The sequence below is a fragment of the Thamnophis elegans genome, chromosome 1 (genome assembly GCF_009769535.1).
Source record: "Thamnophis elegans isolate rThaEle1 chromosome 1, rThaEle1.pri, whole genome shotgun sequence".
Lineage (NCBI taxonomy): Eukaryota > Metazoa > Chordata > Lepidosauria > Squamata > Colubridae > Thamnophis > Thamnophis elegans.
Genome location: NC_045541.1, coordinates 405,911 through 426,902, shown reverse-complemented (window position 1 = coordinate 426,902; position 20,992 = coordinate 405,911). Strand labels below are relative to the sequence as shown.

The window sequence follows — 20,992 nt, the reverse complement described above, 5'->3', positions numbered from 1 at the left end:
TTTCAGGCAGCAGAAACTGCCCTGCACACAAACATCCGGAATGAATTCCAACAGCCAGCAAACTCGCCTCACCTGAACCCCGTAGAGAATCTATGGGGCGTTTCCAAGCGAAAGATGAGAGATGTGAGACCGAACAAAATCGGAAGAGCTGAAGGCCGCTATTGAAGCATCCTGGTTTTCCGTAACACCTCAGCAGTGCCACAGGCTGATAGCTACCGTGCCATGCCGCATTGAGGCACTAATTGCTGCAAAAGGGGCCCAAACCAAGTACTGAGTACATATGCATGATTATGCTTTTCAGAGGTCCGATATTGTTCTATGTACAATCGTTGTTTTAGTGATTGCGTGTAATATTCTAATTTTCTGAGATTGTGGATTTGGGGTTTTCGTGAGGTGTAAGCTTTAATCATCACAATTATGACAAATCACGGCTTGAACTATCTTGCTTTGCATGTAATGAATCTATCTTATTAGTTTCACCTTTGAAAGTAGCACTACTGAAATAAATGAACTTTTGCACGATATTCCAATTTTTTGAGTTTCACCTGTATTTCTTGCTGTTTTAAAAAATCAAGCTTTTTGCACCCACGTGAGGAAAACTCCTGATCCTGCAGTCAGAAAAATGGGTGCTTTGAAGGCCAAATATTTTTGTCCTGCTTGGCGCCCCTTCGTTGCTTGAAATGGGGTGCTCAGTTTGGAGGGGGGATGCAGGAGATCCAAATAAGAAGCAGGCTCAGCCTCTGCTGGGATGGAGCAAGCAGAAGGAAAGGCAAGAGCGGGGGGGAGGATAGGTCCTACGGGAGACCCCCCCCTCCGCCGGCCCTTACCTGGAAGGTGAGTCAGAAGCCAACCATCACTTGGCAGACGCTTCCATTCCATCCCTGACAAAAAGAGGGGGAGAGAAACCCGGGTGGGGGATTCCACACAGAGGGTGCACGCTCTGGTGCTGCGTGATGACACGCGGGCTTGTACGTCCGAAGGAGACAGGCAAGGGGCATGGGAGGTGGGGAGGTCTTTCCCAAGTGCCGGAAAACATGCTTCTTTGGTCACCCCACAGCGAGACTCGGGGGCAAGGTGGAAGAGCGACTGAAGAGGCTGGCCGGGGCCACGAAGTGGAAACTCTTCCCCCACCCTACCTCCGGGCGCGCCTACTAATCTCGGCTGGCAGCTTTAGATGAGCCTCTCTGGGCAAGCCCTGTCTACCTGAGGAGGGGCGGGGCTATAACCTTGCAGGCCGAAGGAGCTCCGCCTTTGCCTCAGGAGAGGGTCGGAGGGGCATCCGGAGAGTCGGGACTTTTTTAAAACGCCGCTGGATGTGGGACAAAATTGTTCAAAAGCAGGACTGTCCCGCCAAAAGCGGGACGTCTGGTCACCTTAATTTTGCCAGGAAAGGTACGTAAGGCCGGCTCAAAAGGCATGCCCCCTCCTAACCGTACCGACGGGCTCCGAATCCAATGGTGATGTCCGTTTTGCTTTGTGAATTAATGGAGAGCTAACCCTAACCCTAAGTGGAATTTTCACGAATGGGATTTTCCCATGTATTTTTCCATGAAATGAACAAAAGCCAAACTCGAAAAGTAAGTACTCCCATAAACATACCATTGCCCTCTGAATTCATTGGGGATGTCCATTTTTCTGTCCATGTTGGCCTAACCAACATGGTGGATTTTTCCTCCAATGGGATTTTTCTATGTATTTTACCAGGAAATGCAGATAGATCAGATTCGAAAAGTAAGTGGCCTCCTAAGCGTACCATTGCACTCAGAATTTATTGGCGACATCCATTTTTCTGTCTGAATTCATGGAGGCCTAACCCTAACTATAAGTCGATTGTTTTCCTCCAATGGGATTTTATCATGATTTTACCAGGAAATCAAGAAAAGCCAGACTCAAAAATTAAATGCCCTCCTAAACATACCATTGCGCTATCATTGGCGATATCCATTTTTCTATCAGAATTCACGGAGGCCTAACCCTAATCCTAAATGGATTTTTCTGCAAATGGGATTTTACTGTGTATTTTACCAGGAAATCAAAAAATTACAGACTCGAAAAGGAAGTGCCCCCCTAAAATACCGATGCGCTTCAAATTCATCTGTGATGTCTGTTTTTCTCTCTGAATTCACAGTGTCCTAACCCTAACCCTAAGAGGATTTTCCCGCCAATGGGATTTTCCCATGTATTTTACCAGGAAATATAGAAAAGCCAGACTTGAAAATTAAGTGCCCTCCTAAACATACCATTGCGCTCCAAATTCATTGGCAATGTCCATTTTTCTATCCAAATTCAAGGTGGCCTAACCCTAAGTGGATTTTTCCATCCTGATTACTGAGAACCAAACGTTGTCTCAAAACCCAGCCACCCTGAGTGGGCATGGAGCTACCCCCTGAATTTTGGAGAGAAAACATGCACTTTTATCTTTTCAAAGGGGCTTCTTGGTTTTCTGAAAATACAAATCACCAATAAATTCAGGCAAAGCTAAAAGTGTTCGGGTTGAGTTGTTATAGTGTAAAGAAACAAATGACCCGCACATTGTGTACATGTGATGCATCAATAAGTAAGTGATCAAACAATACGATATACAGATTGCCTGTGAGGTTTAATCAACGGAAAGTATTCTCTCTAAATAACATTCTATGAGTGATAAATGTATTGGTTACAGTACTCTCTCCCAGTTAGTTTTGCATCTATCTTAAAAGGTGTGAAGATTTTCAGTATCTGTTTTCTATTGTGTAGTTGCTGAAAAGACAAGTTCTTGTTTACCAACTTTTTTAAAACACAGTGAGCCAAATTTCTACAAAATCAAAATCAGCAAGGCGTTAACTTTACTACGATCACAATTTTTAAGCAGATAAACCTCAACTCTTACATTTCACGCCCACGCTTTATTGAGTGTGACTAACTGCCTTCTGGGCAAAACTAAAGATCCCAGTCATGTCCTTCAGAACTGCCAATGGCTTGGTGACTATTGGGCAATTGCACTCCCACCCTCTTGCCCAGCTATGAATCTGCACAGCAAGCCAGACCCGCCCGGGAGCCTGGCTTTCTGGAAGGGAGATTGCGGGTGGCTGTTATTAAACCGCACACATTTGTAACATTCATCTGCCCGGTGTGGGATAGTGCTACTTTCAATATGATAAAAAGATGCCCAAGAATATTGATTTCCAACTATATAGCAAAACAATTACATTTTCTATTTAATTTTCCTTAGGGACTAATCCTCACTATTAAAAATAATCAGGGATGCCCATATTCAAAAAAATAGGAGTATAATAAATGCAGAGACAATTTTAGAGCTGTGGCATGTTGGGGTACACAAATAAAGGAAATACAGTTTGTAAAAATATAGTATATAATGAAATAAATCCTTCCAATCGCTGGATTTCTATTCCTGTTATTCTCTGGGGCGTGTAGAAGTTTGAGTGCATTAACATTTCAGAGCGACAAATTCTCAACCCCTCCAACCAAGCATGATTCTTTATCAGTAATATTACAGTCCTGTATATGAAAGAACGCTTAGAAAAACAAAAAGCGAGGAGGCATTTGGTAGCATATAAAAATTATAACCATACACAGATGAAAACTAGTCTGGAAGTTATGCATTATTAATTTGAAAAAGCAACAAAATATACAATTCCTTGGTTTGATAGAACTCAGATGTATTGAAACCAACAAATCTTTTCACGGTATTTGATAAATGAACAAAGGAATATTTGAATTAGTTTTCACGAAACAATGCCCAGTGAAATTGGCTTCTCCGATTTGGTAATATTAGATCTAAAGACAAATCTTTCTGCTCTTTCTCAGAATTTACAAATTGATAACCGAGTATATTTAAAGCACCTCTACAAACTTCTTGTACTTTTTGGACTTTCTGGAATGAAAGAACATTTCTCCATGCCTGGGAAACATTGAGCGCGTCTCGAGAAGTGATCTGGAAAGCTTCTTTCTTCTTACTCGGTCCTTGTCCGTGTGTAATATTATAGATCCAATTCTCAAGTTTCTGGGTCGATGGAAGATCTGTAAATGTATACATTGCAGTAATTTCCATTAAAGGATCCCGTACGATGTCTTCAAATCGGATCAATAAATAACGATCTTTTAAAAATAATGGAGGCTTCTGACTAGCTGTTTCATAGATCTGAACGTGGCTTCTACAAATTTTCTGCAGGACTTTAAAGCCACCATCATCCACTCTGCTGCTATTTATGCCCAGAATTATTCCATTGTCACGGGCAAGGGCTTTGACAGACTGTTCCCGAGACTTCAGGACAGCCCTTGGGTCACGGACCAGATGTATGATTTTGAGGTTCAGAGAGGGGTCAGCAAGGAGTGGATAGAGGACTTTGAGGTCAAAGAAACGGACTTCCTTTAGGACAACGTGGCTATAGGTTCTGCAGGCCTCTTCCGCTTTACTGAAAGGATACTTGCCGCAGAGAGTTTTGCAAGCACTTTCCCCAGTAATATCAGTCCGTTGAAAGAATTTACAAGCAGGCGCTGTGCATAATGCCCGGCTCACAGCCCACTGGAACAGATCAGACAAATTTCTGTTTCTCTTCCAGGGCATGTAGGCGTCAAACACTGACATGTCACACTTGAAGACAGACCGGATGAGATCCCGCACTGCCATGTGCAAGACCGTGGCGCTGTTTTGGTACATGGTTGCCCATACATGCCAGGCTGGTTCCATTAGATAGAAGACATTGGGATGCTGACTGAAGAGTTGCCCCACAAAGGAAGAGCCTGACCTCCAAGAGGAAAGGATGAGGATGTGCACCTGGGCGGGTTTTTCCATAGACTGAGGAATGAAGCCACCTTGTTGAGTATATAGAAAGACTAGGAATCCTGTCTGAATTGCCAAGATAACTGCAACTGTGGCATTGGAAAGGCGGAGCCTCAGCATCCTGGGTGAAGCTGAATATGACTGGAATGATGGAGAGAAGATGATCGCCGCTTTTTAAAGCATCGGTTTGATGGAATTAAGCTTTAGCAGTTTTACAAATTACAGATTGGGTTCTGGATAAATGATGGAGAATCCCAGATTACCGTGTTATGGATCCACAATGATGAGAAAAGCTAAAAGAAATGTGTATATGGGGTATTAATATACAAGTTAGATAATAATTCTGCTATTCCAATTTATATGCATTCTTTACTCTAGCAACAATGGAAGTATATTTTCCTCTATGCAGCCTTAAAACTCATATGGACAGAATTCATCTCTAATATTACAGGAGTGAAGAAATTTAAGAGTTTGGGGTTCAGGTTTCCTTTAGCTCTCATAAAGCAAGTAAAATACAAAAGGGAAATATTTCCTCTTTGGGTACAAGAAGAATTTAACAAGAAAAATGTTCTTGGGTACAACAATTTTAAATACCTAAGAGGCGTGGCGGGTGGCGCAGGGGTTAGAATGCGGTATTGCAGGCTAACTCTGCTCACATTGCCAGGAGTTTGATTCCATCTATGCTGAACGGTTCAAGGTTGACTCAGCTTTCCATCCTTCCGAGGTGGGTAAAAGGAGGTCTCAGATTATTGGGGGCAAGAGGCTGACTCTGTAAAGTGCTTAGAGAGGGCTGGAAAGCACTATGAAGCGGTATATAAGTCTAAGGGCTATTGGGAAAAATTCTTCCGTGTTCTTGGCCAAAAGTCTCTCCACAACTGCTTTTGAAGGGAGGGGGCTAGTTTTAGCTGCAGCCGTTCACACTAGGTTTGGGCTTCGGAGCTCGGCCCCGCCCGGCCCTGGAATTTAGCCTAAAATCGCGGAGCGGATGCGGGAGGGAGGATTCCGGGCTTGCGATAGCGCAGCTGTTTTAGAATTGTGCCGGCCGGCACCAAGGCGCCCGTGCGGACGCTCTTCCCCGTCCCTACTCAGACGCTCGCCCCCCCCCCCCCCGGTGCCCTCCAGGTTTGCATGGCTCCCGGTACTGCAGGCGCGACTGTCCGCCAGCGCAACTTGCTAACCTAGCTGATTGAGGTACCCGCGGGCAAGAAGCTCCGCGTCCCGGTCGGAGGAAGAGGGCGCAGCAAGACCGTCGCTCATCCCGACACCTGGAATCGCAGCCTCTTTTCCAGCCGCTCCACCCGCCCGGCACCAGCCCACCCCGGCCCCTAACCTCAGTATCTGTCGGCGGGCGATTAGAGGTCGCAGCTAGCCCGGAGGCGGCAGGAGGGTGAGGCTGCGGCGCCGGCTCCGCATACAATGAGCGGCATTCAGACGTGGCTTTTCCTCTACGGCTGCGGGGAGGGGGCGGGAGGCGCCAATCAGGGGCTGGCCCTATGGAGGGTGGAGGCGGTGGGCTGCTTCTTCCCTCCTGGAGGGGTGGCCGGCTGCAGTGCCCAATGGACGGGCTCCCTCCCTGCAGTCCCACCGTCGCGGCGAAACCTCAGTGCCGAGAAGCCTTAGAGCCAGTTGAGAAAAGGAAGCTTCCCCCACGCGTGTCCTTAAATCCACAAAACAGCTTCACCAGGTGACACCAAGTTGTGGGAGAAGTTCTGCTTTCCTCTTTATTGCTGATGTTTGCAAGGGATGAGGAAGTTTGGCAAAAGTGGAAAGGTGGCCAGTGGCCCAATTTATTTAGCCTTACATTTGTATGTTAACAAACACATATTAAGGTGCTCTTTATTGCTTAGCACAAAGGGATAAGGATGGAACCTGGCCTCAACTTGCAATTGATTGAAATGTTTTAATACAATAAGAATAAGAATAGAATAGAGAATGCAGAATAAAGGCTTTGCCACTTTAAATGTACACTAACCAGCATACGTGAAAATAAATTTTTGTGGCACTCGGTTTTCAAAAGATAATCTGTTGCAATACGCGCAGGCATACATTAGCTATGCTGAAACACGTATAGAATAGAAGCAATTGATACAGCATGGGTTGCACAGGTAAACCCACCAGTGGCTGGCTAGGTTAGGTGGTCTTAATAGAACTGACCTTATAAATTCATTTTAGTTTGGCTTTTAGTCCAGTGCCCTAGAGTCCCAAAGGTGACTTTTAGCTGCAGTGAACCTTGTCCCCCACATCCTCATAAGTATTACAAATAGGGCTGAACTGTGTGGCAAGACCCTGTAAAGTGGAGCCACAGGAAGCCAGATGTGGGTGAGAGATAGAGCAGAAAACTGTTGGTATGAATATCTGCTTTTGTATTTTTCCAAGATGTACTTCCCTGTTCTGAACAGGGGTTTTTACGTTTTGTATGAATACGCCTCTTTAAACGCCCTCTGATTGACAAAGTTTGATTAAAGGTATAAAATCACTGCCCTGGGCGTAGCTCAGGTTTATGGTTTATGGTTTATTATTTATAGGCCGCCCTTTTCCCTGAGGGGACTCAGGGTGGCTTACAATTTATGGGGAGGGGAATACAAGACAGTAAGACATAAAACAATACATAAGTAAAAAATAGAACACAACATTCATTCATCATTCAGGTGGGGACGGATTACAATCTATCCCCAGGCCTGACGGGATAGCCAGGTCTTAAGGGCTGTGCAGAAGGTCTGGACGGTGGTGAGGGTACGAATCTCCACGGGGAGATCGTTCCACAGGGTCGGAGCTACTACTGAAAAGGTCAGTTCAGATTTTGGTGTGTGAACACGCTGAACTCGATGCATCCAATAAACCTGTTTCTCTTCCTTCGTGGTCTCAAGTCCTGATCTTTCGTAAGTAGATTACAAACCACAATCTGCTGCAACATTTTTGGCGAGCCAGCCAGGAGTTGAGGGGTCTTTGGGACCCTCTGGTACGTCCACCCCGGTGTCAGAGCTCATCTTGTCAGGGGGAACCTCCCTGGCGCCAACGGACCCGTTTGATCCGAGGGACTTCCCAGCGACAGAGGGCTCTGGCAGCAGCGTTTGGCGATTCCAAGAACCACCAGAGAAGGACCAGAGACCAGGCATCTAAAGGCATCAAAAGGCTGGCCAGCATCGCAGGAGGGAAGCCAAGTACATGAACCCTATTTAGGCCCAGACTCCTTGTTGAGCCGGAGGTGAGGCCTGATCTCCCTCACTAGGTGAAAGGTTTTGGGGAGGATTGTCTAGTGTATGTGTATGTATGTGTGTGTGATTGAGGGGGGCTACTGCATTTCCCTACGATAGCCGTGTCCATCCGGTATCCTGGGTCAGAAGCCTGTGTGGGGTGATTGCTAAATCCTTGTTGTCTGGTACCCTGGGAGGAGTTGGGGGGGGGCAGCAGTGTTCCCTTGACCCCTTACAATGTATGTTAAATCATTTTAAAGAAGGATATGTGACTCAGGACTATGGCATTGAGTGAAGCAGGCATGAGCTTAAAAAGTTTTGTGAATCTGAATGGCCCACTTTTGGTTTTGGGAGGCCCAAAAAAGGCATTTTTGATCCCAACATAGCTTTGAATGTCCATAGGTTAGTGTTTGATCCTGATCAAACAGGAGCCATATATTGACGTGTAGTACAATTTGTTGAGGAGACAGCTTGGCTAAAAAAACAAATGCAAAAGGCCAACAGTGTATTCTTATGGCTGTTTGGGTTGCACACCCCAAATGTCCCAAGCAGAGACCACCAATCCTAGCTAGTGCCCCAGAAGACTTGCCAGAACAGGAAGAGGAAACAGGAAGAGGATCACCACGACCCTCACCACGACCATGCCAAAGGGGGGGCACACCTAGTAGCTCAAGAGACTGGAGGGCATCAACAAGCCGAGCATCTGTGGAGTGGATAGAGTGAGGGCTGGACGGTGTGACCTCTATGATGTCAGAAGAAAGTCCTGTCAGAGGGACAGGGGATGGGGACCCTCTGAGCTCACCAGAATTTTGGGAGAAGAAGGAAGAGGAGATAGAGCAGTCTGAAGAGAGGGAGATTAGAATTGCAGTGTCTGACATTCTAGAACCTGATGTTCCTGCTCACACCAATCTAGCTGACTTTATTGAGCAACACTTCCCTTCAAGGGACCCGAGATGGAGCCCCTATGACCCCCACCAATTGACTCTGCTACGTAATCATCAACAGTTAATTGTAAGGGCTGGCTGGCTGGGAGGAAAGCCAGCCACTAAAATGTCTGAACTCTGCCGAAAGCCCCGAGGTGTTTTTTTTATGGTAACCACTAACCTTCCTGAAAATGCTCGGATGCTAGCTATGGCCTTTATTTCTCAGTCATCCGACACAAGCTGTAGAAGCTGGAAGGGGCACTGGGGAAGCCCCTCAATGAGCTTATGGAAGTAGCTAGAAAAACTTTCATCAATAGAGACTTGTTGGAGGAAAAGAAAAAACAAATCAAAAGATGCAGAAAAAAAAGATTAACCATATGATTGAATCAGTAAAGCAAACTGGTTAACTCTAGGCATTAAGTAAATGCCTAGAGAGTGTGTGTTTGCTCATTTTTACAGTGAACTGTGTATGAAATGCCCCCAGAGATACCTGTGAATGCCTCTGTGCATTCCCCCCGCTTCTTTCCCTCCTTCCTTTTGGGTCATTGAAGGGTGGCTGAAGTTTTCTGCTCATTTTAACCAATTTTTATTTCCTCTCTCTTCTGAGAAATTTGGAGTAAATGGGTGACTTGCTCCTTCACCTTTACCTTTCACTGTTATCTTTTCATCTATAAAAGTTATGCAATTACATTTCCTTTTCTGCTCTGAATACAATTTTGATTTTTTCTCTTTTCCTTCTGGAAATTTTTGAGGTTTAAAATGCTTAATTAAACCTATAAACAGAAATGATTTTGAGATATTTTTCTTACATTTGTAAAAGTTCTAACATACTTGATGAGAATTTGCTTCCATCTGAATGGAATCTAATATTTGGAGTGTTGACTCAAAGTACCTCTTTTTTACTTGCATTATTTTTTTAAAAAAAGCTATTTTTCTTCCATTTGTCTTTTACACCTGAGTGCATTTTTAAAAGCTTGTGAGTCAAGGTACTCTACCCTATGATATTTTGTTTGTTTGTTTGCAACACAAGTTGTTGTCTCTTTTGAAAATTTACTCATCTTACTGCAAAAGTGTTTCAATCATAGAAGCAGTGGGAATGTCATGTTGCATGAAATTTACATCATCTGCCTTCTGGAATAATGTTTGGATTTCCACATTTGGACAGAATGGGTGAGATTCCACAACATGGGACTAAAGTTATGTCTGTAAAGAACTGTATACTTGGCTTCTCTTTTTCTTCACCTAAGACACAAAGGACTGCTAACTCTTGAATTGGCTGCTGGTGATTGCATCCTGATAAAATCTGACATGAGGAGAAAAAACTTAGCCAAGCCTGGGACAGACCAAACCTGACTGACCACTCTTATCAGCAAGCTAAGCCTTAATGCCATCCAGCAGATATGAAAGAATGGACTTTGAGATGGAGAAGTAAAGACCAAAAGACTTTCTTCTATCCTCAGAAGACAGCTGTAAAGACTATAGGGGAGGGTGAAAATTGATCCGAAAGAGAGAGAGAGAGAGAGAGAGAGAGAGAGAGAGAGAGAGAGAGAGAGAGGGAGGGAGGGAGGGAGGGAGGGAGCCCATTCAGAATTAGATTGAAACTACCTCCTCCACACACAGTTTATACAGTGCATTCCACTCACATGTTTTGAAGAAAAAACCAAAGGAAGGGGAATATGTGGGAAATTTAATCTTACAAATTGCTGTCTTCAAATTGATGAAACTGGCAAGGTAGTGGCCGATCTCACCGCGGACTTGCGGAAATTGGTTCACGTACCCGTGCAAAAGTGGACAGGATTAATGGATGATGCAGGCTTCCTGGGAGGAATTTTTCGCAATTGGAAACAAGCCGCCTTCATGGCAGGCATGGCGCTCCTAGGGTTTCTCCTTTTGCCCTGCTTAATCCCAGTGATCCGAAGCATCATTCAGTCCACAGTAGAAAGTATGACACAGGGCAAAAACATTAACACAGCAACCTTTGATTCGCAACACAAAGCCCTGCTAACAGCCTTCTCTGATGAAGATCCAGAGAAAGACAATACTCCTTTCCGACTCCTCAAAATTTAAAACAAAAGGAGGAGATGTTGCAATACGCGCAGGCATACATTAGCTATGCTGAAACGCGTATAGAATAGAAGCAATGATTAACCATATGATTGAATCAGTAAAGCAAACTGGTTAACTCTAGGCATTAAGTAAATTAGTAATTACAGAACCTTAACACTAAGCAGATCAGTAATCACAGACTCTTAATTACAAGCTTGATTAAATCAGGGGTTACAACTGTTTAACTCTCAAACATTAATTAAGGATTGGAAGTTTACACGATGATAGAAGATTTATTGACTATGGGTATTCTTTAGGTCTACATGGAAGTAAATGAGTTACCATATACCATAGACTTGTACAACCATGATTGGTCCACATAGACCATGTGAATCCACCCTTTCCTTGTGTATGCTCAATAAAAGAGGCCTCCGGATTCTATTCCGTGTCGGCCCATCCCGAGAGAGACCTGCCTCCGAGTCTTCCTTCATCATTGGCCTCATGGGCGACCCACTGAGAAATCGCATCATTATGCATATATATCCAGAGTTAGGTTTTTACAGGCAGAAATAACACTGAGTTGAAAACCATCTGCCTTCCTGTTCAGGAATCCTTGGTTCCCTAGAATGATGACCTGGTACCATGTTAGGAATGTTGTTACTGATAAGATTGATAAGAAAAAGGTCTCAACCTACCCTGTAACGTACCTTGTAACCTTTAAACTGAGTTACTATGCCCACTCAATATGTATGCGTGATATCGCTCTTAATGACTGGTCAATGATGTTATGTCTTCCCATTGACAATGAACGCCTTTCAAAATTGCATAAAAGGTCTGCTCCAAGCAGGGTGCACCCAATTGGAACTTGCTTTGGAGTAACCCTTTCATTTGCCTGTAAAGGTTTCCCTCCCTATCCATCTATCTGGCATGGTTCATTGGACCTGCAGGCCAGGTGAAAGAAATCAAGCTTTCTGGAACAACAGCAGCTCCTAGCTGATGATCACCCTTATTCCCTTAATTTTCTCCTTAGGATTTTGCAAACAGAATTCCTATAGAGAAAATCAAGGGTGGAGCTCTCTTTTTGTTTCTGTAGTTAATTCCTTCTAAAGGACTTTGCCATCAAGATTGGGATTCAGTTATGTACTTACAATAAAACTCATTTGTATAACTTTCATTAAATTGTTCATCTTGTCACTGTATTATAGTTATGCCATCTGATAGACCATAATAACAAACAGATTTCTGAAAATAGGACAGGAAAGAAAATCTATACTGATAAACTTTGCAAAATAATACATAAACCCATCCTGTGGAAAGCCTCATCTTCCAAATGCAAAGCAGTGGAGGCCACTGAGAGCAAAGTTCTTCCTCTGTGCAGGCTTGGTCAGGATTTGTGCTCTTTATAGGACTGTGGCGGGGGAAGCGGAGACACCGGCACTGTGTTCAGCACTTGATTTTGAAGAAGGAAGATTTTTATTCTTTCAAAAATCCACAAAAAAATCAGGAGGATGCTAATGTACTGTATCCAGGCAAACTTCATAATCTCCCAGAAGCCTGGCTGATATGTACTAAAAAGTCAAGGAGTATTTGGAATCTGAGTGTGCCCTTCCGATTCTTTTGGCTAGTTGTGTGAACTGGGAAACATCCCGCCTCCCCCCAAGAGTGGCGAGGGACAGTCAAGAAATGAGAACCCCCAAGGTCTCCTTTCCCCCAGACCAATATAAAATGTACCATAAAACCTCTAAACTTTTTTTAAAAAATGCTAGAAACATTCTCTAGAGACACATCCTGTTTGAGTTACGTGGCATTTTTCTAACACAGCTACCTAATGTTAGGCAAGCTACAAGTCTTGATACAACGGCCACAGCTGTATTAGTGACTGAGGCCAAGTGCCATAAACCATCATTCAAAAAAACCAACAACTGTCACCGACTGGTAGCCAAAGGATATACAATCAATTCCATCGGATAATGGATGAAGGCCTGGATCACAAATGGTTGATCTTGTGATCTTCCAGTCACCCAAATGGGACTGGGGCCAGCCAAAACTGTTGTAACTGTAAAGGAAAAAATTGTAATTAATATTAAGCCAAGTGAACTGAGAAAGGGCAGAAATGTTTTGCGTATGAAAACCTACAACCTCTGGGAAAACTCACCATTCCTCTTCTGATATGTTTCAACGATGTTCACAAAATCATAGTCTTGGGCAAAAGGACTTGTACTATTGATCACAGATACCTGTCATAGTGAGAGAATTTTGCATTGGACACAGGATCTTACTAATTGTTAACTTACATCAGAACGCGTGATGAATACTTGTAAGCATATACCAAGTGTTATGATACCATACAGATTTCTATGTTGGATTAACTTGTATTCTTATACGCTATTGGGTAAAAAGAAAACTTGGTTTCATATAAACACAAAGCCTTTCTTAATTGCTCAGAATTTTGTAAATTGCTAATTGACCAAACATATACTAACAATATTCATAAAACCAAATACTGTATGCATCCAAATAACATTTTTTTAAGGAGGAAGATTATATGTTTTTATGGGTTTGCTTTCTTTTTAATTTTGCATCTAACAATACTTTTTCCCCTACAGTTTTTAATCTTTGAAATTAACATTTAAAAAAAGGAAAGCTGAAGTAAGATTATAATCATACTCAGTTTCACTTAGCTACTGCTTCGCTTAACAACCAGTCCCAATTGTGATCACTAAACGAGGACCGGTAGTACACAAAACAACGGTTATTATCAATAAACATTCTGAAAAAAATCTCTCAGGTCAAAATTTCAAACAGGATCACAGCTTCTGCTGTTACTTGCCTCCATATGGCCTTTATTTTCTGACATCTCCTTAGATTTTATAGAATTTTCATACTTGCTCAGCAACACAAATTTCTTAAGCAGAATTCACTGAATATAATGTATGACTTCAGCCACAGCAGTTGCAGAAGAAAAAACAGGCAAAGGACAACAGAACCGATTGAAGAAAGTGAGATGGGGAGGACATCACTCACATTGTATCTGCTATCCAGCCCAGCATGGTGAAGGGGTTGCCGCTGATGAAGTTTGAGATCTCCGTTTACAAATACCTGTGATCCTGGCACAGGGGAAAAAGACTGTAAAAAAGCCATGCTCTGCATCACAAAGGTGGATATTCTCTGAAATGAAAGCAGCAAATAAACCAGAAAGATGAGGAGATAGTTTACATCACACTTTTAGGATGACATCACAAAAATTAAAATTAGAATTACTGAGAAATGTAGAGTCTAGTGGTTGGACCAAGCAGCTATATATAGAATTCCCAAAGATTTAAAGAATCTAAAAGAAATAAAAGTAGTTGCAATTTTTAAATTTATGGTGTAAGATGTACAATCCACAACATTTCTATTTCAATACCAATCACAAGGCAAACTCAACATAGGACATGAACAGAACTGCACATTTCCTCAGAAACAGCATTTAGATATACTGTGTATACCACACCCACTAGTGCATTATACATAGGAAGCAATGCCCTCTATAAATGCAATTGCCTTTTAAACCACCCAAATTGGCACCAATCAATAGGGTTCCATTTATCCATCCTAATTTTTCCACTATTCAATTTTATTACACGAAAACGTTTCAGTATTCTGTGAAAAATGCTCCTGTGTTCATTTTTCCTAGATTATGCACTGTTATGTATATCTAGTCTTTTCTCAAACTGAGTATCCAGAGTACTGTAACTATTAAGCTACCGGCTCAGTTTCTCTCCAGACCTGCACTCTACATAATTTTATTTATATCCCACCTTTATAATGCTTATAACTAACTCCAGGCAGCCAATACACACAATACTCCTTCCTCCTCCTATTTTCTCCATAAGAAATACCCTATTAGGCAAGTTGGGCCGAGACAGTGACCGGCCCAAAGTCACCCAGCCAGCTTTTGTGCCGATGTCAGGACTAGAACTCAGCGTCTCCTGGCTTCTAGCCTTCACCACTAGACCAAACTGGCTCTGCTTTATCACTCTGCTTTGGAGGAGAGAAATGATCATTAGTTACCCAGAGCCTCTGATAATCAACAATACCACACATCAATACATGTTTCTAAAAGTAGATTCGCTAATGTTTAATGCTAATTTAGATGCACTAAAAAGTGCAACAGGTTCCTCGCCAGCAAAGCAGTTTTTCTGCCCGTCTCGAGCTCTCTGGCCTAACGGGACAGAAACGCCCTTCTGCTTCAAAGGACGGCCGGGGTCCTCCTGCCTAAAGGGCCGCTGGGGACACTTGAGCGCGCTCACGTGCAACTCGTAGGAGAAAGTCAGCAGGAGCTGAATCCCCACCACCCGTTCAGAGGGGAGCAGCGGAAGCTCCAGCCGGAAACGCAGCAGGTCCATCGCTCCATCTTGGTCGGAGTCTTCCTCCCGAGCCTGGAAGACAGAGAGGAAGAAACACGGGCAGACCCAAACTCTTAACCCGCCTCCCTCGACGGGGCAGAGGCAGCTTCAGCAAAGCCCACCACGGACGGCCTCCGACCCCGCGCAGGAAGGCGCTCCCCGCCGTACCGAGACGAGCGGGATGCGCAGGCGGGCGCCCAGCAGGCGATTGCAGGCGGCGAAGGAGCTCCAGCCCAGCGGCCCGCCGCCCTCCGTCAGCGCGGCCAGAAGCACCTCGTGCCGGAAGCGGACGTTGGGCTGCTCGGCGTAGCTGCTCCGCGAGAGCCAGAAGCCTGCCGGGGACAAGAGAGCGAGTGAGACCGGAGGGCGGGTGCCCGGCAGTCCCGCGCGGGGCGCCCCCTCCGCCGAACCCACCGTGGCTCCGGTAGGCCACCAACAGGGGCGGCACGTAGGTGAGCGCGCCCAGCAGCAGCAACCCCAGCGCCGACAGGGAGCACAGCCGGGCCCGCCGCCGCCGCCCGCCGCCCGCCGCCACCTCCAGCCAGGCCATGCCGCCGTCTCCACGGCGACGGACGCGCCGCCCTGCCAGCCAATCGCCGCGGCGGAGGGCGCGCCCGAGTGAACGTCGGCGGAAGTCCCGCCCCCCCCCACCCGTGCGCAAAGGGGCTGCTGCGGCTGCCGAGGAGCTGCTGGAGGATCGCAGGCCCGACTCGCCCGCCCGCCCGCCGCCCGCCCCGCTCGCCGCCTCGCCCGCCCGCCGCCTCGCCCGACCATGAAGTGGATGTTCAAGGAGGACCACGCGCTGGGTAAGCGGGCCGCGCCGTGAGGGAGGGGCGGGCGGGTAGGCGGGGCGGGCTCGGGCGCCTGACGCGGCTCTCCTGGCCTTCTCCGCAGAGCATCGGTGCGTGGAGTCCGCCAAGATCCGAGCCAAGTACCCCGACCGCGTCCCGGTGAGTCGGCGGAACGGGAAGCGGGCTTCGCTCGAGGGCAGAGGCCGCCCGGGGGGCGCTCGAGGGGGCCCCGGCATGCCCAGGACGGGCGGCGGCCTTGTTATTTCCCGGAGGCTCCTCCCCGAGCCAGCCCCACGCCAGCGGCCCGCCAGGCTCTTCCCGGGAGGCGGAGGGCTCCGCAAGGACTGGCAGGCCCTTCTCTCCCAGGGAACGGGAGGCGCCAGGAGCCTTCCCCGGTGGGTCGTCCCTGGGAAGACTGGCGCGCCCGTGTTGCTCGTCTCCTCCCCTCCCGGGCGCTTCCGTGACGGGGCTGAAGGAAGCGCTGAAGGGGCTGCTGGCCGAGATCAATTTCTTCCGTCTCGATGCAGGTGATCGTGGAAAAGGTGTCTGGATCCCAGATTGTGGACATCGACAAGAGGAAGTACCTGGTTCCCTCGGACATAACCGTGGCTCAGTTCATGTGGATCATCAGGAAGCGGATCCAGTTGCCCTCCGAGAAGGCCATATTCCTCTTTGTAGACAAGACGGTCCCCCAGTCGAGGTGAGGTTGCGTCTCTGTGTGTGAGGTTGTGTGTGTGTGTGTGTGTAGTAATAGGACAAAAGTCATCCTTTCGTTTCTGGAAATTGTGGAGTGGTCCTATAAAATCCACTTGGATGTAGTGGATGTAGCCACTTCCTAAAGTAGAACAGGCTTCTTCTCTCGATTGGCTAGGGCTAATGTTTCCTAGACGACATTCATGTTAAATTCTATTAATATTTCACTACAATTAATCATGCTTGGTTCTGTTGTTTTGATGTCCCTATCCCTGTACAAAGTACTTATAGTGGAGACTCAACTATTAGCTCTAGCCAATATAGTTAGTGGCATAAGATTGTGGGAGCTGAGACACCGCTTGCTAATCCTTGTACTTGAAAATCAGATTAGGGTTAGGGGTTAATTTAAGGAAGCTGTTATCAAGTTTCCATTTTTATTCTACTGCACTATTTAATCCACTATACAGGACTTTCTTTTCTGTTACTTCCCTTTTTTTTTTCACTTTGCACCAAAGTACAAAAGAGCTAATTATGTCAAATTTCTGCTCTCTCTGGTTTCTCTACACGGTCAAGAGAAGACAATATTTATTGTGGGAAAAAGGTTAAGCCTTTTTATTTAATGGATTTGTTTAACAAGGTATCCAAATTCATACTTTCAAAGCTCATCCACCCGCCCACCCTGTTTTTCGATTTGCACATTCCAGTTTTGTTGGTGCGTGATGGCTTTCTTGCTTTTTCCCCCTTACAGTTTAACCATGGGACAGCTTTATGAGAAGGAGAAGGATGAGGATGGCTTCTTGTACGTGGCTTACAGTGGAGAAAACACCTTTGGTTTCTGATTTCATTTCCATCCTGCTGCTTTGTAAATAGCCTCCTGTTCTTCATCATGACCCCAAGGGGCATTTTTCATTTGTCACTGGGTTGATTTAATATATTGATAGATTTTTGTTTGTTAGCTTAGTAATTTATAAAATTTTATTTTTCCATTACACGTGTAACCATAGCTGTAAATTTCATTACATCCTTTGCGCTGGGACATATTTAATGGCATTATTCAAATACAGATGCAACCATAGATAAAGAATTAATGATGGGAGAGGGATTTTGAAATTAAATATTAGCATAATTAATAATTAGAGTTTCATAGAAATGGCAGTTTCTGTAATACCCTAAGGATGCTGATATGTTTATCTTGGTTAGCGTGTTGCTTTTATTGAATTTTGCTTAAGAAGCAACAATTAAAGTTACTGTCACAAAAATTTTGCAATACTGCTATGTATTCAGGTTTCCTTTTTTTATAAAATAGCATTGTAAGATTAAGGGTACAAAAGACATTTTCAGACAGTACAAACTCATTCAGGGATACCCTAGGCCTAGAGATTGCAAAATTATTTTTACTTCCATAGGAGACAGAGAGAAACATACTTGGGACCCAATTTCTTAGACTTTTGACTGGTATGCAAGAATTTCGTAGACAAATACACTAAATCACCAACGTGGTACTCATAAGGCTGAGAGCGTTTCCTATCAGCCTGCTTCTTATGAGCCTTGTGGGCTGCGTCCAAGGTGGAACGAGTGAGGGGCCAAAGGCGACTGAGACGTTCACTCCAGTCCGCCACGGAAGGAACCTGAGGCTGGGCCGTAGGTAGTTCGGGGATAGGAACAAAATCATGGCCATAAACGACCCTGAAAGGGGTGAACCCAGTGCTGGAGTGAACCGAATTGTTATAGGCCACTTCAGCGTGTGGTAACAAGTCCACCCAATCGTCCTGTTGATAATTGATGAAACAACGTAAATATTGTTCAAGGACGGAATTAGTACGTTCACAGCCGCCATTAGTCTGAGGATGGTAGGCGGAGCTAAGGCCCTGGGCGGAGCCAATACGCGTGAGGAACTCCTTCCAAAACTTGGAGGTGAATTGGACTCCACGATCGGAGATAATACGGTCGGGAACGCCATGCAAGCGGTATATGTGGGAAAGGAAGAGCTTAGCCAAGGCCTTGGCGGAAGGAATCTTGTGGCAAGGCACGAAGTGAACTTGCTTGGAGAACAAATCAGTAACCACCCAAATAACCGTGTGCCCCTGGCTCTCGGGAAGGTCCACAATAAAGTCCATAGAAATCTCCTTCCACGGGGCAATGGGGCGGGCGACGGACTGTAGAAGTCCGTGTGGTTTCCCCGGAGGTTTTTTGGCGGTAGCGCAAACCGGGCAACTGGAGACATAAAGTTCAATGTCCTTTTTTAAAGAGGGCCACCAGAATTGTCTCTTCACGAGGTGCAAAGTTTTCACGAATCCAAAATGACCCGCCATCCTGGAGTCATGAGCGCGACGAAGGACCACAAGACGTAAGGAAGCGGGGATGTATAATTTAGCTCCAATCCACGGAAGATCGTCTCTCATGGTGCATTCGTCCCGATGGTTCAGGAACCAGTCGTCTTGAGGGAGAGCTGCTTTGAGGTCAGAAAGCAGGTCGTGAGGCACGTCCTTTTGGGCCTTGGTCTGGTGACGTGTGAGCACCGGAGCCGCCAAGAGCGGTTGGACGATACTAAGCTTGGAACAATTATACTGAGGTAACCGGGACAAAGCATCGGCCATGAAATTCTTTCCACCCGGGATATACTTCAGAGTGAAATTGAAACGGTTAAAATATTGGGCCCAACGCATCTGCTTTGGGGAGAGACGGCGAGGCGTGCGCAACGCCTCCAAATTTTTATGGTCAGTCCACACCTCAAAAGGGTGTTTAGAGCCTTCAAGGAAGTGGCGCCAAGTAGCGAGGGCCCAACGAACTGCAAACGCCTCTTTCTCCCAGACCGCCCAGCGTCGTTCCGTGTCAGTGAGTTTACGTGAGGTGTACGCGCAAGGCTGTAAGGTACCCTGGTCATTGGCTTGTAGCAGAACAGCCCCAACTGCGACATCACTGGCATCAGCTTGGACAACGAAGGGTTGGTTGAGGTCAGGGTGTTTAAGAACTGGTTCAGCGGCAAAAAGGCGTTTCAGCTTTTCGAACGCCGCCTGGCATTCCATGGTCCAGTCCAAAGGCTTACTGGGTTTAGGTTTTGGGTCGCCTTTAGTTTTGAGCAAATTAGTAATAGGGAGAGCAATGTCGGCAAAAGAGGGAATAAATTGACGGTAGAAATTAGCGAAACCCAAAAATTGTTGCAGTTGTTTACGAGTTTTGGGAGCGTCCCATTCAGTGACGGCCTTTACCTTTTCAGGGTCCATTTCAACTCCATGAGGGGAGATACGGTAGCCCAGATAGTCAATAGTAGTTTGGTGAAACTCACACTTAGACAATTTGGCATACAAGTTGGCTGCACGGAGTTTTTTCAAAACAGTGCGCACCAGATTGACGTGGTGGTCGTGAGAGCGGGTATAAATGAGGATATCGTCCAGATATACGATAACGCCCTTATAGAGATGATCGTGCAGGATCTCATTAATAAACTGCATGAATACAGCAGGAGCCCCCTGTAGGCCAAAAGGCATGACCCGGAACTGGAAACAACCAAGAGGGCAGTTAAAGGCGGTCTTCCATTCGTCCCCCTCCTTAATGCGAACCCTATAGTACGCTTCACGCAGGTCCAATTTTGTGAAGATGCGGCCCTTCCCCAGTTGCGCCAATAAGTCCTTCATCAATGGGAGTGGGTAGAGGTTTTGAGAACATATGGCGTTAAGGTTCCTAAAGTCACAACATAAACGAAGAGACCCATCTTTCTTCTCACGAAACAGCACAGGGGCCGCCACCTTGGGTCGGGCCGGTTCAATGAAACCACGTTTCAAATTTTTGTCGATGAAAGAACGCATCTCCTCCATTTCCCTGGGTGACATGGAGTAAATGCGGGGTTTTGGGAGTTTGACCCCGGGCAAAATGTCGATGGAGCAGTCAGTAGGCCTGTGGGGGGGCAGAATGTCCGAAGATTGCTCGCTGAAGACTTCCTTAAGATCCAAATATTCTTTCGGAATTTTCTCCTCTCCTGCAATCCTCTCCTGCCCCCTAGCGGCTACTTCAGGAACGTTAGTGACGTCAGGTTGGTTTGGAGAGCCCTCCCCCACTGGAGGAACTTTGGAGCGAATACGCAAGCGGCCTGTCCGCCAATTTATGTGAGGGTTCCACTTCCGGAGCCACGGGATGCCCAAAATAAGTGGTCTGTCCATGCCAGGTGCGACCACAA

The 20,992-nt window shown here is 45.8% G+C and overlaps 3 protein-coding genes across 3 annotated transcripts; 1 reads left to right on the top strand and 2 right to left on the bottom strand.

The window, feature by feature from the left end:
- Window positions 1–2,599: 2,599 nt before the first annotated feature.
- Window positions 2,600–6,188, bottom strand: LOC116514585 (carbohydrate sulfotransferase 6-like). Its single transcript, XM_032226191.1, has 2 exons — window positions 6,114–6,188; window positions 2,600–5,076 (listed from the first exon to the last, which is right to left on the bottom strand). The coding sequence occupies exon 2, from the start codon at window positions 4,901–4,903 to the stop codon at window positions 3,719–3,721; it is 1,185 nt and encodes a 394-aa protein (XP_032082082.1). The 5' UTR covers window positions 4,904–5,076; window positions 6,114–6,188; the 3' UTR covers window positions 2,600–3,718.
- Window positions 6,189–12,102: 5,914 nt separating this feature from the next.
- TMEM231 (transmembrane protein 231) lies at window positions 12,103–15,968 on the bottom strand. The gene is made up of 7 exons (XM_032223674.1): window positions 15,749–15,968; window positions 15,503–15,666; window positions 15,239–15,367; window positions 13,971–14,114; window positions 13,102–13,183; window positions 12,897–13,002; window positions 12,103–12,511 (listed from the first exon to the last, which is right to left on the bottom strand). Exons 1-7 carry the CDS (start codon window positions 15,882–15,884, stop codon window positions 12,331–12,333), a joined length of 942 nt encoding a protein of 313 aa, XP_032079565.1. The 5' UTR covers window positions 15,885–15,968; the 3' UTR covers window positions 12,103–12,330.
- Window positions 15,969–15,996: 28 nt separating this feature from the next.
- GABARAPL2 (GABA type A receptor associated protein like 2) lies at window positions 15,997–18,090 on the top strand. Its single transcript, XM_032223686.1, has 4 exons — window positions 15,997–16,140; window positions 16,229–16,284; window positions 16,653–16,825; window positions 17,567–18,090. Exons 1-4 carry the CDS (start codon window positions 16,107–16,109, stop codon window positions 17,655–17,657), a joined length of 354 nt encoding a protein of 117 aa, XP_032079577.1. The 5' UTR covers window positions 15,997–16,106; the 3' UTR covers window positions 17,658–18,090.
- Window positions 18,091–20,992: the final 2,902 nt, after the last annotated feature.